The 16,893-nt window shown below is 33.8% G+C and overlaps 1 protein-coding gene across 3 annotated transcripts; it reads left to right on the top strand.

The window, feature by feature from the left end:
* The first annotated feature begins 180 nt into the window (after positions 1–180).
* Positions 181–13,476, top strand: LOC123714129 (NADP-dependent malic enzyme-like). 3 transcript variants are annotated; one of them, XM_045668282.1, is made up of 13 exons: positions 181–281; positions 364–475; positions 2,083–2,241; positions 2,683–2,864; positions 3,504–3,684; positions 6,180–6,308; positions 6,569–6,751; positions 9,126–9,348; positions 10,170–10,312; positions 11,011–11,181; positions 12,267–12,390; positions 12,598–12,758; positions 13,281–13,476. In XM_045668282.1, the coding sequence occupies exons 1-13, from the start codon at positions 259–261 to the stop codon at positions 13,299–13,301; spliced, it is 1,812 nt and encodes a 603-aa protein (XP_045524238.1). In that variant the 5' UTR covers positions 181–258; the 3' UTR covers positions 13,302–13,476. The 3 variants fall into 3 exon arrangements, with proteins under 3 accessions (XP_045524238.1, XP_045524237.1, XP_045524239.1); XM_045668281.1 differs by having other exon boundaries at positions 218–281; positions 346–475; XM_045668283.1 differs by lacking the exon at positions 181–281 and adding an exon at positions 1,556–1,615 and having other exon boundaries at positions 427–475.
* Positions 13,477–16,893: the final 3,417 nt, after the last annotated feature.

Below are 16,893 nucleotides of genomic sequence, written 5' to 3'. Positions count from 1 at the left end.
GTCATGGTACTGCCATTTCTAGTAAAGTTTCTAAGACATTTTCATATAACGGTATCAAATGCTTTCTCAAAGTCGACGAAGCAAATGAAATAAATATGCATTAGTTATGGATATTATATTACAGATAATAAAAACGAAATGTCATAATTTCCTTCTTTTTTACCGAGAGCAGAAAGCGGAAGCGGAAGCAGAAATGTCTATATACGTGTCAAAAAAATCAGATGCATTGTTTGATATATTCATATATTTTTTAAAGCAATGTTTTCTTTGCGAAACGTATTGTGAGTAAAGTTTTTGTTACTTTATTATTCTTTGTACAGCGGTTGAAATTTTCATAACTTTTAGTTCATTTATGTCATTCAGAAAAAATAAAATTTGTCTGGATGTAAAACAATGTCGTTATTACGATGTACTCAGCGTTTCGCAGAATTTAATAAGAGGTTTGGATCATTTGCGGGACCCGAGACTTAATAAGGTACTGTGTACTTCTTTTTATATTTTTCGATGTGTCAACGCCCAGTGTTCCGATGCTGGCTGAGGCTTTAAGGAGTGTGTCTTCAACTGACTGAAATTCCCATAGACAGCTTTGGCAAGTCACCAGAAGGCTCGATTCCCCGAAGGGAGATGGGCCTATTTCTCGCCAAATCTGACGATGTGCTCTGATTTTGCCTTAGCGATTTCCCGTTTAAAGAACCTGGAGGCTAAGTTGTATGCTTTTTACGTTCGCCGATAGACAGGATGTCGCCCAGGCTTTACAGCATTCTCCCTTACGGTCCAAAGGCGCCTTACAAGAATGCCTAAACCAAGGCTGGGACACAGACCGGCACCGCAGAGAATGGAACAAAAAGTTCATACACTGCAGGACCTTCTAGGCGAGTGAATCAGCGACGACATATGTAGTACCCGACGAAATTCAAATAGGCCCCCAAGGGTAGATCGCAAAAAAAACCGCATCCCATCCCAATCTGCTGACTTGTAGTGCCACACGCGGCGACAGCCCGCGAAGCGAAGCAGTAAAGGGCGCAGGAATGACACGATGCTCCGGACCCATGATCCCACGGCAGGTCAACAGAGACTTGTTAGTTCTCCGGATGCGAACTCAACAGAAGGTCCAACAAAGAGGGTTTAACCATACACATCTGGTATTCGCGTAATCGCCAGGACCATTTGCGTCAAATCGTATGCTAAAGCAAAGTCGTGATCGATTTTTCTTAATAGGCACCTTCTTTCTTAGCCTTCTGAGCCCTAGCTTTTTTCTATCCAATCCCCTATGATTGAATAGAAAATGTTGTAGATCTACTCAATGGTTTATTTTTAAATTATTGTTTTATAAATTATAATTTATTAAAAAAGACGCAAATTACGCGTAGAAATTCACTTATTGCCACACACAAAATACGGTCCCTAATCCATTACGTTCACTTCACACAGTACTTTATCAGTTGTCTTGACTATTCTTACTTTATCTTGTTAATGTAAATTTTTCGGAGTCGGACTCGAAATTGAATTCGTTGCTCGCGTTTCTGCTCGCTTATAACTGGGAATAATCTTGTAGGATGTTCGAGAACTCTCTAGGCAGGATTGGCACTGAGTAGCGGTTGCACAATTCTAGAACGTACGTACTCTTTATCTCTTTTTCACATTGCTTCGTCCTTGTCGTACGGCGGTCTAGAGTGTTCAGTCTGGCTTCGAGAAGGTTCCGAACTCCCCTCTCTCTCGCGTATCATTCCATCCTTGTCACACAGCTAGAAAATTTGTTCTATACTATCATCAAAGAGATATAACTGGTCCTGAAAACGGGTTTCCTGGAAATTGTTACAACCGTCTGAAACCGATGGTAACATTATGCAAAATTAAAATTTTCTAATATTTGATAGAGCCTCATTTGAAACGGCTATAAATAACATTTCAGCTTACTGAAAACGTGTCTAACTTGTGGAAAAATCGAGAAACATTTAAGTCAACCCGTCTTCGTAACATTATGAAGTTCATTGATGAGAGTCGCACGTTAAACCTATAACGCAAAAACATCTAAACAGACTAAATCCAAAGTATTTCGCTTAATTATTATCATTTCTGTAGTGTCTTGCATTTACATTAGAAGAAAGACAGGCGCTTGGCATTCAAGGCTTATTAGCTCCACTATATAAAACGCAAGAGGAACAATTGAACATATGTCGGGTATCGTTAGACAGATACAAAGACGATTTAAATAAGTATTTGTACTTAGCTGAATTGCTGGTAAGTTCATTGCATGTACATAAAAATATTTTTCATTATTGAATAAGACATAAGTATATTTAAAAAGCGGAAACTATTAACAATATATAGAGTTTAACTTGTTGTTGCATTACAGGGATAATGTTATTTTAGTGGCTAAATTTAGAAATTGGGATTTTCGGAGAAGCTTTTTTAATTGGTCTAACAACCATGCTCAGTCTAGGTCAATCGCTTGTAATATCTACAATTATAGACTAATGATGATTTTACCAACTTTATCAATTCTATTAATCATTAATTAACTCCTTAATTAGTTAACGACTGATTTTAAGAAGTATAGGAAGTATATGCTGAATATTACTCTTTACTAACCACTTTGAGTACGGTTGTAGTCTCACAGCGTTGAACCTTATTAAAAATTAAATTCCAATTTTATAATCTATTGTGTTGTTTCATTTTCAGGACACAAATGAGAAGTTATTCTTTAGCTTGATTTCACAAAACATTGAAATGTTTTTGCCAATTGTTTACACGCCAACAGTGGGGCTAGCATGTCAAAAGTTTGGCCTTGTTTACAAGCGGCCACGTGGGTTATTCATTACAATTAATGATCGAGGACAAATTTTAAGAGTCATACGTAATTGGTAATGGATAATTTAACATTTCCAATTTGTTAGACATACAATCGCATATTTTCCCATGACAGTTGAATAGTTCACATTTTATAATGAATCTTAATAGACAATATTCAATACTAAATATTAGGTAGGTATATTTCTATACCAATAGTTTTCATAATATTATGGATTGCGGTAATTTTCGATTATCTTATTTTTCTACTCGATGGGCCTTATTCCTTCTAAAATATCGGTGTCACTTCATATCTATTTACGTAAATCTAAAAATGTTTCTACGTGAAGAAAACGGTAAATTATTACACCATACTTAATAATTTTTAAGTAAGTACTTTATTAAAGCAAAGTCCTTTATTGATAAACTTTAGTCTAAAGACATATTATTTTCCCTAGTCCTAGTACACAGTTGAGCGAATAGTTCACGAGCGATAGTGATCCCGATCGCAATATTAAGTTTTCGTACGATGTAGCTCCAAGTTTGCGACAACAGCGCTACGGATATTGAAAGAACTACATCGAACTTGGGTATTGTCGTTGGGTGATGTCATCAAGGCTCTTTGTTTCAAAGTGTCAATGCCAGCAAATTATTAACTAGATAATGAATTCGGTACTATCAGAGGTTTGACGTACAGACTATTATTCTTTCAGGCCAGAACAAGATGTAAGAGCGATAGTATTTACTGACGGCGAAAGAATCCTTGGTCTTGGAGACTTAGGCGCTTATGGCATGGGCATTCCTGTTGGCAAGTTGGCCTTGTATACGGCATTGGCAGGCATTAAGCCTCATCAATGTCTGCCTGTAACATTGGATGTGGGCACCGATAATGAGGTGTAACTTTACAATGTGTATAATTAGTTATTTAATGTTTTGAAGACCGAACTCTCAATGGTGTACGCCGCAGATATATTAATGAATCTACTTAGCAGTTCATTTTTTGTAAGACGTAATCAAACGATAATATAAATGTTTATTCACTCTGTGGAATAGGCACGGATTTGCGAAGTTACGTTTTATTTAATCTAAAATTTTCGATTAGATCCTTAGATGGCAATAAATACTTACATACATCTTATTCATTCTATCACTCATAAAATCTTGGTTACATCTAGAGATTACCAGAAACATTCGTAAACACATTTCTACATTGGTTGAATAATTTCAAAGTAATCACAAAATTTTAAATGTGCGAAATTCAAATTAAGTTAGACAGTGAAGCGTGTTCGGCCCGCTTCCATGCATTTAAATTGTCAGAAAGGAGACGAACGAATTCCATTTTACTGCGTTATGTTAAACGAAATAGCGGTATCAATATTATCTAACCGTTATTGTTTTTATTAACTTTTGGGCCAAGCGCTAACGAAGCCGTGGTTTTGTTATATAAATATGATGATGCTCACGGTTTTTTGGGGAATCAGTAGGATTAACAAAAAGCTATTTGATTCGTTATTATTGTAGCGGGTACGAATATCATGTTATGGTAGCCATTTTAAATGTTTCTTTTCAGTTGGTAGTAATACCCGCTTTATCGTTATTAATTATAATATAGCTAATTTTCGATTCCCTTGCTGTCCTACAATGTCTAAGACGTTGAAATGTTTTTATATTTCATGTAAAAACTTAATTTTTCCTTGGACAAACAACATCACACAACTTGTGGTTATATGTGTGGGGGAAGGAAGAAGTTCGTACTACTCCAACCTTTTAGTCCACTTGATTCAAAGAATTAACGTACACCACAGATACATCCAACATGCCATTTAATAGAGACCTCGAACATTGCCACCATCCCTTAAAAATATAAGGTAGACAACGCGCAACGAACACTTATAACGCTTGCTATGACTATTTATTTATTAAAGTCTAGCGCAAAATGCTTCATCTACAGTATATGTTGCAAGCTATCTTTTCTAGAAAACATGACAATGGTAAACATGTATGTACTACTACTTTAGGTTTTAGTTAAAATCAGTGTTTCTGTTTGTGTGCGTGTTTTTTTACAAATATTCATTCTATAGATACAGCATTTTTATGCATGTATTAAGTTTTACAGAAATTCATAATAGTATATTTGTCGTAGCTGGAAAAATTCGGCGGCAAAATTGTCAAATATGTCACAAACATTAATAGCACGAGAGGTAACGCGGGTGGCGCCGGGCAGCGGGCTCCAACTCGTCCATAAATAGCATGGCGATATTTCGGAGTAGTTGTCGCCCTGGCCCGGCGAGAGACGCCAACCCATTAAGTTAATAATGTCCCTTTTTAGGAAAGGCGAGACTTGTATAATAGTATGATTGTGCCAGTATAAAATATGCATTTAGGAAAATACTTGTAAAACATCATTAAACAATCAGTAGTTGGAATATTAAATTTATAGATCAGTCACGTGACTGAAAACTTGGTCTTAGAGTTTAACATCCTCGCACACTGTTTTGATAGAAATATAGTATATATGTCTTTCTGTCTAGTGATTGCAGATTGATTATTAACTTAAAACCTATAAACGTAACGTTTACTTATTTACAAGAATGGTATGTTGAGGGATTGGTGCGACGCCATCTCACACAGAGAAACGTTTTGGCTGGTTTTAAAATTTATTAATGTTCCATTTAAATTTTTTAAAGCTAAAGGTGCTTTAATCACCAATTCATAATGTGAAGTGGTTTTTAAATTCCCGTTAAATAGCCTATCAAACCATTTTAAATTTTAATAGGACACAACTTCGAAGAGCATTCATAATTTTTTGTTGAACACATCATGTCATGATACACTCTATTAAGAATAAAAACCCAAAATCAAATGACTATCGATTCCGTTTGCAATGTTTGTCCCTGTAGTGAATAACTTCGAAGAGAATAATTGGACTGTATCCTAAGTTTCTAAAGTTATTCTAGTTGACCCTACGTTTGTCTTGCTGCTCCTTTGAGTGGGTTAGTTCTCAGAAATGCTAGTTTGTATACAATGTATAATACAGTCCATGCGTCCTAAGTCTGTCTTCCCACTATGTTTAAGCTGATTTGTGTGTATAATAATAGTTTTCATTAAAAATGTTACGTTTTACAAAAGCTAAGTCACTTTGATGTTTTCAATCTGTTTTTCGAACTAGCTTAAAAATATATGAATTTTTAACGTTATGTTGGTTACTAACTAATAAGAAATACAACATTGTCGCATCTGCAAAATGCATTTGAAATAGTTAAACTAATAATAAATTTTCCGTAAAACAAAAACATCATACATAAAAAAATTATATATTTTAAAGTTTTCATAATTGCCTTGTAGGATGAAACGGAACAAGTTTTTATAGTAATAGATGTATTTTCCAGACCCTTCTGGAAGACCCACTTTACATTGGATTACGTCAAAAACGGGTACGAGGAAAAGATTACGATGATTTTATACATGAATTTATGGAGGCTTGCGTTAAGAGATTTGGTGCGAATATTCTTCTGCAGGTATAGGTTTCTATAAGATTTAAGTAATATTTTGTCTATGTATAGAATATAGATATAGGTAGGATTCATCATTCTTGTTAGTCCCGGAAATAGGGGCATGATTTTTAAATTCGTCTTGTACACAATCAACTATCCACTGTCAATATAATAAAAGCAGTAGTTTACGTTAGTAATGTAAACCAAATAATAATTATATTTTTGTATATTAGTAATATTTTATTCAATTTGAGAAAGCTCACAAGTTTCTATGTTATCCACAGTTTGAAGATTTTGCATTGGTGAATGCAACACGTCTTCTACACAAATACAGAAACGATTTCTGTACTTTCAACGATGATATACAGGGCACCGCAAGCGTAGCAGTGGCTGGATTATTAGCCACCGTCAGAATAACTAAGAAAAAGCTTACGGACTACGTATACATGTTCTTGGGTGCTGGATCTGTAAGTAAATATTTTGTTGATACAATCTTATCCAAGTATCCATCTGTTCATGACACTTGGGGTCACAACGCACACACTTACACGTACACAAACATCTAATATCTCTTGCAACACAAGCCATCCTGGAGAGCATTATCATATTGTATCAATAGGAACATATAGAGTGGCCACTTTTGAAATAAAGGACTATGAACATAATGTCGTGGTTGACCTTGAACTCTTTTAATTGGTTCAACGGTTCAAGGCCAAGGACGCGCGCGTCTATTATTCTACGATTGTGGTTACAGTTAATTTTTGTCTAATGAACGTCATTTTTAAATTAATTTACCTTTTGAAAAGAAATATCTTTACGTTTACTACCAGTTCCCAAGTCAAGGGCGTAGAGCGGGCAAGAAGAGCGCCACTCTTTTTAATCGCTAAGTTTTGAATCATACAAATTGTTTGAACTGGAGCAAATCAATCCCAAGGATTAGGATCATTTAAATATTCGTCAAATTGATTAAAAGCTTTATTGAATTTATTTAGGGATAATTTTCTAATTTCGCTTGAGAGTTTGTTGTTAAAACGAATACAATTTCCATAAAAGGAGTGGTTTATCTTCTGGAGCCTGGTTGGTAGTACACTCAAATTAGTTCTGTTACGAGTATTACACTGGTGTAAGTCATAATTTGTATTAAAACCGTTTATATGTTTTTGTACATACAACATTGAAGATTATATTGACCAGATAGTGTCATAATATTTAATTGCTTAAACTTGTTCTGTATTGTCTCCCTTGGGGAAACACAATAAATATCCGAACAGCCCACTTCTGCAGCACAAATATGGATTGAACCGCTTCAGTAGGACCCCACAGTCGCAGATAGAATAGAAAAAAACATATTTTATGTAATTAAGCTGTAACCTGGTGGCTTCAGCGTGTGACTCCAATGGTCGTTCGATCCCTGGCTGTACACCAATGGACATTTTATAAAAACCTCGCTCGTACGGTGAAAGAAAATATCACGAGAAAACCGGCTTGTCTTAGATCTAAAAAGTCGACGTAGTGTGTCAGGCACAGGAGGCTGATCAACTACTTGCCTATTAGATTAATAAACGATCATGAAACAGAGTCAGAGATTCGAGGCCCAAACCCAATTAGGGTTGTATTACCACTAATTTTCAGATATATTTAAATATAATTTTTATGTTAACACAAACTTTTGAAAAGTGAAAAAAAAAGACTATTTTAAGAGACATATATGCATTGATTCGCCATTTATAATATTATACTCAAGTGTATTCTATGAACATATAAATCTCTTAATATCTATTAAAATCTGGTAGGCAGAAGCGTCAATCTCATCTAAAACATACCCAGAATCTTGTTAAATATATTGAACACAGTATTGCTTAAAATACAAGAAGAAATATAAATACAAATTTCCATATGAAAACTAGATTTAAGAATTATTTTTAAATAATATATACCACACAGAAAAACCAAACGCATTTTGCGTTAACGTATAACTTAATGTAAATTAGCTTAAATTATTTAAGGCACTATAAATACTTTATTATTTTAAAAGTATTTTTTAACTCTTCATTCTGGTATATATCCTAATATCATGATTAAGATATACTGCAATATTCATAGGAATAACACTTAAAGCTACTCAAGAGCTTTAGGCGTATGTCAAGTAGGTATTACGCATAGTTAATTAGAATATAATCATTAATTATAGACGGTGCTGTGATTAGCATAGTACTGGATTGACTTGCAATTGTGATCTTAGTTAATTTGATTGCATAAACAATAATTGTCTTTAACATAAGGCGTTTTAATCTGTGTACATTAGAGATAATTTAAGTGTTCTTTTTTCAAACTTGATTACTTATGCTATGACTTCAGAAGCTGAAAATAGAACTTTAAAGTATTGTATTAGATAAGGAACTATAATAAATTGTACATTACCATTTGTAATTTTGTTTTATTAGTTAAACACATAAGTTTAATAAGTATATAATATCTTAAGATGTAATCAATAAATAAATATATATCCTCATTTGTATGAGTGTGACTCCCATCAGACTACAAATCCAGGTCGTGGATTTGAAATTGGCTACCGATTAACTATCTATTTGCGCATCGCTCGTACTGTGAAGGGAAAGTTCGGAAAGAAACCGGCATATCTCAAATACAAAAATCCACGACATATATGAGACAAGGCTGATCACCTACTGAGTGTCTATGAAATAAAAGTTATCAAAAAAATGTGTGCCATCTGCGGTTGACTCCTATATATGTCGATTTCGGCCGTTTGTATGATAGAATAAACAGGTAAATTATCTCTTTCCATGACGAAACCTATATAATATTTACATTGTTACTCAGGCCGCTACAGGTATAGCAAACTTGGCATGCGAGGCGATGGTCGAAGAAGGAATGCAGTTAAAGGATGCCCAAAAGCGTATCTATCTCTTCGATATAAACGGCCTCTTGAGTTCGAAAAGGGAGAGCGGTTTGCCTGAACACTGCAAACATTTTGCCAAAGATGTGGAGCCTGAAAAGAACTTCGAAGCTTGTGTGGCGAAATACAAACCTACCTGTCTTATTGGTATGTGCGTTTACAGATTTTATGTAATTTAGGTTTGATAGTAATTAATAAGCTTCTGCTCTTTCAAGCAATCATATGTTTTGTTCTACCAATCTTTATTTATATAGGGATGGGAGTGGTGGATTGCTATCCCACATTTAGATACACTTAACCGAGAATCAGATCTTATTATAAGGTGTGTTTAGTACGTAGCGTATAGAAAATGTAACAATGTCCTATTTGTATATATTTGAAAGCGATATACTAAAACTATCAAGCTGTATTTTATTCATCAATAGTGTGAGGCAAAGGTTAAGGAATTGACAGAAATATATAGGCTAGTTCTAGAGGTTGCATTTTTATAAAAATACATGATAACCACACAGGCGTTCCTACGGGCGAAAGCTAAGAATCTAATGTGGTCTCTAAAGTTGATAGGTATGATATCAAACTAAGGTTTGTTGACAGCCACCGAACTCTTACGATACGTAATAATAGACGAAGTATCTTATTATTGAGCATTTTATAACTTTACATGGCGTGGAAATTTTCTTATAAATTGGGAAAGTAATTTAACTTTACTATGTGAACATTATTATGCTCTAAATCCTTCACTTTTGACGAATTTGCGTTAAATTTAAAGTTGCGTAATTTAAAAGATTTACTGTTGAACGCGTCTTCGTGTTTCACTACGTATAGATTTTTAAATGAATCTATTTTGCTTTGTGAAATCAACAAAACCAAATAACCAGTTCATTATTCAATTATCCCGATATTTCTTTGAAAATCCCGATTCGCTTGATAAAAATATATTAGTGCATTACTTATATTATATGTTTCAGGTTGTTCTACAGTAAAAGGGGCATTCAATGAGAGAATATTAAAGATAATGGCAAAAAATTCGGAACGGCCGGTTATTTTCGCTCTCTCTAATCCCACCAGTAAAGCGGAGTGTTCCGCTCAGGAAGCGTATGATCATACTGATGTAGGTGTTGGTTTTCTTCTTGGTGTGTATGTGTACACACACAGATACAAAGAAATACTAATTATTCAATTCAAATGTTTTGAAGCGCATGAAGCGGCTTTATGGATATAAACGATCTCCTAGGGAAGGGATCAGAATATACAAAATTTAGATCCAATCAGAGTTGCGATTGCGGTCTTTATTTGCTTTGAATTTTGTAATAATTGGTATTATTTTATTTTATTATTTCTAAATTTAAAATTATTATCTATCATTCCTTCAAGAAAAGAGCGTACCAATTCTTAAAAGGCCGGCAACGCACTCGCGAGCCCTCTGGCATTGAGTGTCCGTGGGCGGCGGTATCACTTAACATCAGGTGAGCCTCCTGACAGTTTGCCCCGTTTTATAAAAAAAAATGTTATAATTAGTATTGCACAATGTTAATAGAAACAATTCAGTGGCCTATGTTGCTACTTGGGTCTAGCCCTCTTTGCATTTGATTGATCAACGAGATTTATAGCCAAAGTAAATATATATAATGCAGTGTTTTTATCTTCTTTCCCTTTAATTTTTTTGTTTGTAAATATGTTTTGGCCGTTTATTTGTATTCAATTTTTTCATATTTGTTTCGTGTTTATTTAGCTTTAATTACTTGTATCTATAGGGACTCCTGTAATAACGAGATATGTATTTTTTTCAACTTAAATAAATATTTACAGGGTAAATGTATATTCGCATCTGGTTCCCCGTTCCCCCCAGTGAAGTTCAAGGATAAACAATTTTATACAGGACAGGGAAATAATTCGTATATATTTCCCGGCCTAGCGTTGGGAGTGATTGCAGTGCGCGCTCGTATCATACCGGAAATCATGTTTTTGAGGGCTGCCAGGGTATATCACTTATTATATAAAGTAATCTGCTTATGTTCTGATGCATGCTTTGTTGGGTGCACTTGACAAATACCTTTTTACTTGATTTACAGCTTCTGAGCACATAGACTTCACTTATATTATTTCTCTCAATTTGCTTACTTTAAACTTCGTAAGTAATTATTCAATTTCTTGCTATTTGACGGTGTCTTAATAGATATAAAATATAATTTAAGGTAATAAATAAATAAACTGTACGTCTATAATAAATGTGTGCGTGTACTAGTGTACACACGTAAGAAGTGAAACTTCTTTATGACCTTATTTTTCGAAAAATGATCTACTATATGCAACTTTACAGAAATTTGTTATATAAAATTAGATAAAGTTTAACGAAAGGCTTTTATAATCATAGACATGAATACAAATAATACAATTGTTTAATTTTAAAATTATTACTACTAAGATTACTACAGAATTTCATTAATTATAATATAATTATTACTATCATTGTTATCGTTAATATATATTTTTGTTATTAATGGCTTCGAATCTCTTCGAATCTGTTTTCTAGTAAGCTATTATACATAGTGGACTCGAAAGATGTTGTCCTGTACTTAAACACAAAAACATGTGAGTTTGTACTAGTGTACGTGTGTAAGAAGTGAAACTTCATCATGACCTTATTTTTCGAAAAATTATCTACTAAATGCAACTTTACAAAAATTGGTTAAATGAAGTTAAATGCTTCACAAAGGGATTTTATTATCATAGACATGAATACAATTAATACAATTATTTCATTTTACCTTATTACTACTAAAATTATTACAGAATTTCATTAATTGTAATAGATTTATTACTATCATTGTTATCGTTATTATATATTTTTGTTATTAATGGCTTCGAATCTCGTCGAATCAACCGTGGTAGGGACAAGAAAAAGATGGCGCGTAACGGAACAATGTGACCCGTAACCGAAAAATGTGACGGTAATTTTTTCCAACGCCGATAAAGAAGTTTTACTTCAAAGAGTTATTTCTAACCCATATTTTGATATATTTTAGTGAAATTGTAACGATTTAGTTAAAATAACTCATTTTCAGAGCTTAGCCAACTTCGTCAGTGAAGAAGATCTTAATATAGGTAGAATATATCCTCCCCTTTCCGATATTAGAAAAATCTCATACAATATGGCTGCGGATCTGGCAGCACTGGCATACGAAAAAGGTGAAATTTAATTTATTTTTTTAACACTTACTATTTGTGTTATGCGGTGGAAGGATGGTTTTTGTCCTTTATAGTAATGCTGTATTTTTGAAGGACTTTAAAGAACTCCTTAACTCCTGTTTACGTCTATTTTCTAGAGAAGAAAAATAAAATGCATTATGTTAATATACAAGTTATTAAGTACTAAGTGAATAATTCTATTATAAGGTATTGCAACAGTACATCCGCCTCCAAAGGACTTCAAGAAATTCCTCGATGAGCACATATACAACCTGTCGTATCACAGTTGTCTACCCAACTTCTTTAACTACCCAAAGCCACCAGATATCAAAATGAAGTCTGTTGAAGAACTTTACGGTGTACCTCATGTATGTGAACTGGTGCCATGTGCCTTTAGACTAAGCGTTACTTAGAAGTCTATAACTATTATTATTTTCCAAAATTTTGATTATTGAATTTTTACAATAACTAAATACTACATTTGTTCCTTTGTTAAGATGTGTCTTTAAAAACATTCAACATTTAGACAAAGGCCCAAGGGTCGTCAATTAACTAGCCGATGTTATTTAGCATTTAACCACTAGTCGTCAAAATACGTGCTATGATTCAAGGCCGCCGCTTTTGGTTAAGAAAAAGTGCGTTCAACGCAAAATGAATCGCTCTGATGTTTTTTCCTTTTCGAGACTCGCGTGATTAATGAACGGTCCCTAAGTATGACTCCCGTATTGGCTTCAGAAAATAAAGATTCAGAGACATATCTTAATTAACACTTCGTTTCGTCGAAATCGAATGACTATCTGGCATCGTATTAACATGGCTTGAATAATTGTGCTAATCAAATGATACTCGCGAATTTGGAAGATTAATCGTTAAATTAATAACTTTTGCAGGTGGGTGGCAAGAAAAACTGATTGAATGTCAATGAAAGCACGAGACAAAACTGGGAGAGCCTCTCCGTCTATTTGTTTAAAAATCTTTATTTTTTATTCCGAAAAGAAAATGTCCATTGATGAAGGTTAAATCAAATGTAGTTAAATGGTGAATTAAGTTTTATTACTTATACAATAAAGGTTAGTTTTTAACTCATGTGGATATTTATTTGGAAAACGTTTAGAGGCAAATTCAAGTTACAGAACGTGTTTGATGATGTTCTTTTATCTGGCTACTAAAAAGTAATGTACTGTAAATATTAGCCATTTGGTAAGTCATGTGTGAAGGTGGATCACTTAAAATTAAAAAAAAATTAACAAGAAAATAAACAATTTAGTGGTAGTATTCAATTATGTTACAGAAGATTATAAATACTATCCAGATTTTAAAGAAGAAGAAGCCTTTGAAACAGGCCCGATAAAAAAATATAGAACACATCGAGAATCAGCTACAAGCTACTAATATGAAGGACTAGCTTGTTCTGAATCTTCTTGAAGTGATTCTCGAACTTTCCGCTGTCAATGCAGGTTGGTGCTATGGAAGGCGAATCCAATGGAAATATGGGTCAACAAATGTCTATTCATTGAAAACAACTATGATTCCACCAAACATTCTATTCAAGCTGAACTTTAAAAAAATCATGTTTATGGGTCCCGACAATTATGTTTTACGCTCCGCGGAAGTCCCATCTCATAATACAAACTTTTTAAGCAAATCTTTCGCTGTGTCGGCTATAAAGGTTTGGAACTCCCTTCCTAATTATATTCGTTCGGCTTCTTTACTATGGTCCTGGAAAACTCTCCCATAATATAAGCACTTCTTGTATGTATTGTATTCCTTTGTGTAGTTTGGTCACTGTGGTCATTTTTAGTAATAATGTTTTTGGCTTTACATTTGGTTTTCTTTTTTATCTCTGCTTTGGTATGTTTAAAAGTTCTTAGTTGTCTTATTTAATATGAAGATTTGTTTGGTTTAATTTTATTTGTATTTTTAGTATTTGTATCACACTCTTGCCAAGTTCAAAATTATTTTTGAAGGGAAACTAAAGTTGTATACAGTAGATCATTTTTAAAAAAATAACGTCATAAAGAAGTCACACTTCTTCCGTGTGTACACTAGTACACGCACACATTTTATTTTACAGTATTCTTTAATTAGAGTTGCCTGGAAGAGATCGCCTAGTATAAGGTATATAGCAAGGCCGCCTGTTATACGAGCATTTTTTCATATTTGATTATTTTGTAAAACAGTGAGAATAAAGAAATAAAAGATGCGATGCTAAAATAACGGTAAATCTTATTGTTTTAGAAGGTCGGCTATGTGCAGCAGATATTACGAAATAAAAGTAGATAGGTTTGTTAAAATCTAAACTACTGATCATCCCGTGTCACTAAAATTAATGATTGGATTAGAGAGGCTGTTGGCCAATCACAATCCAGCAATGCAATCCCTTTAAATTGCATTGCAAACCTAAGTAGTTATCCTGACAAGGGTTCTTTCTATAACTAGGTAGCTAAATAAGCTGAGTAGGTCATATTTGAAAAAAATACTATTTTTTAAAGTGTATGACAGTATATCGCTAAATATAATGCAAATCTTCAAATCTCCCAGTAACAGTTTGCACCTTGTGTCTCAGGATGTATCGCTAGAATGTTGGCACAATATCACGCTATCACGTTAGACAACAGATGTTTCATCCCGGATAAAGCTTACAGCTCATCTATGTAATACTAGCTTCTGCATGATGGTATGAATCTTAATAAAATTGAAGAAAACAAAACTAACTAAAAACGTATTTTTTATATAATTGTAACAATGTCGTCTAATATGTAAGTTTGATACTCTTTTAAATATGAAACTGCTACGGCCATTACAACATTGTTTTTTTATAGGCTTATCTGATGTTAAGTGAAAGTATACTAACGATGTGGTGCGCGGTAAAAGTGCTTTAAAAACACTCTGTTGTGGAACAAATGCAACAGTTTCGGGTATTCTAGCAGAGTCAGTAAATGTACTTCTACCTTATAACTTGTAACATTAATGTTTCTAATTGAAATTTAATGTTGACGGACAGTTGCTCTTGCGTACGAAAAATATGTGAATATGATATGTTAATATTCGTCTAGAGGTGTATCGCATGGGGTAATCTTTGATCAGTTTTCATGACGACAATGAATTAAATTATATTATTCCAGTCAAGGTGCCTTAGTAAAATTATATGGGCGGTCACCCTTATTCGGTCGTTGCCACAAAAAGCAATTCGTACACCGCTTGTTTAGTACATATGAAAACAAAATTGTCTGGATAGTTTTATGTGAGAAGTTAAACTCTTTCCATTAAACGAAAACACTGTTACCGAGTTATTTCGTTAATTGAGCGCAATGGTTATCTCGTTTAGGTATCAAATTTATTTAGTAGTTGAATGTATCGAATAAATCGATTTATTTTTAGTCTATAAGGCTAGTATCTCTAAATATTCGAAGTATATCAGATTGCAAATCAACATTTTTGTTTGTGATTCTAGACTAATAAACGAATTTCAGCTAATATAAATAAGAACAAATCGCTGAATTATATTTACCAACACTACTTCAGAGTAACTTTACTATTATATCTCCTTTTCTATTCGTTATTGCCAGCACAAGTTCAATATCAATGAGATTTTCATTTATCTTATAATAATCGAATGAGCAAACCTTGAACTGTGCACGAGACTACAGAAAAAATAAATATCATCAGTCAGTGAATGAGGCTGAGAGATCTTAATTACATTGGAGTAAATATTGACAGGAACTAGTGGTTTAAATGATTTTTATCGTAGGTGGAACACTATATATTTATCGAGTAATCGCACTATATTTATTTTATCAAACAAATTAATAGGAGCGAAACCGCAAATATTATAAATTATAATCATGTCATTTATTACGACTTCATGTACGTAAGTTATAATTTGGGACCAGTCATTCTTGGTAGGCATGAAGCTGTTTAAAGTAACAAAATAAAAGTACTAAGAAATTCTTCCTAAAAATATATAGCAAGTGTTCTTTAGATTGGCAGGATAACAAAATTCATCTCCGCGTTTTGAATTCACAAGAGGAATGCTAGTTGGAAAATTGAATCCGGAATTTCCGCGATTCCGGTACAAAGAGCATGTAAAAGTCATACATCAGCCTGCACCTGTCTCACTACCTTCACAATCAGTCTGAATACAAAGCAACACAGCCTTTTGGGGAGATAAGTGTGTTACATAAGTAACCACGGACCGCTGAGTGCCGCGTGCTGTCACGAAGTAGGATTTAATTGTATCTTGTGTCGCTTTGTTGTGGTATTATTGAATTACGTTGTTGAAGTATATAAATATAACTTCAAATATAAGCTAGATCCTTGTGACTAATACGTATTTTGTAGAATTGTTAATACGCATCGTAGCATGCGCAGACACACGTAGGCGTGTAGTAGTTTGGACTCAATTTCCGGACTTAGATGCTACGCGATACGCACATGCACATTTCGTCCGTTGTGCGTAGTGCTTAGACGTGTGCCGTATGTGGGTCGTGCTACAAGTGTCAT

This window comes from Pieris brassicae, chromosome 9 (genome assembly GCF_905147105.1).
Source record: "Pieris brassicae chromosome 9, ilPieBrab1.1, whole genome shotgun sequence".
Lineage (NCBI taxonomy): Eukaryota > Metazoa > Arthropoda > Insecta > Lepidoptera > Pieridae > Pieris > Pieris brassicae.
Note: the sequence above shows the minus strand (reverse complement) of the source record. Positions and strands in the feature narration are given on the sequence as shown.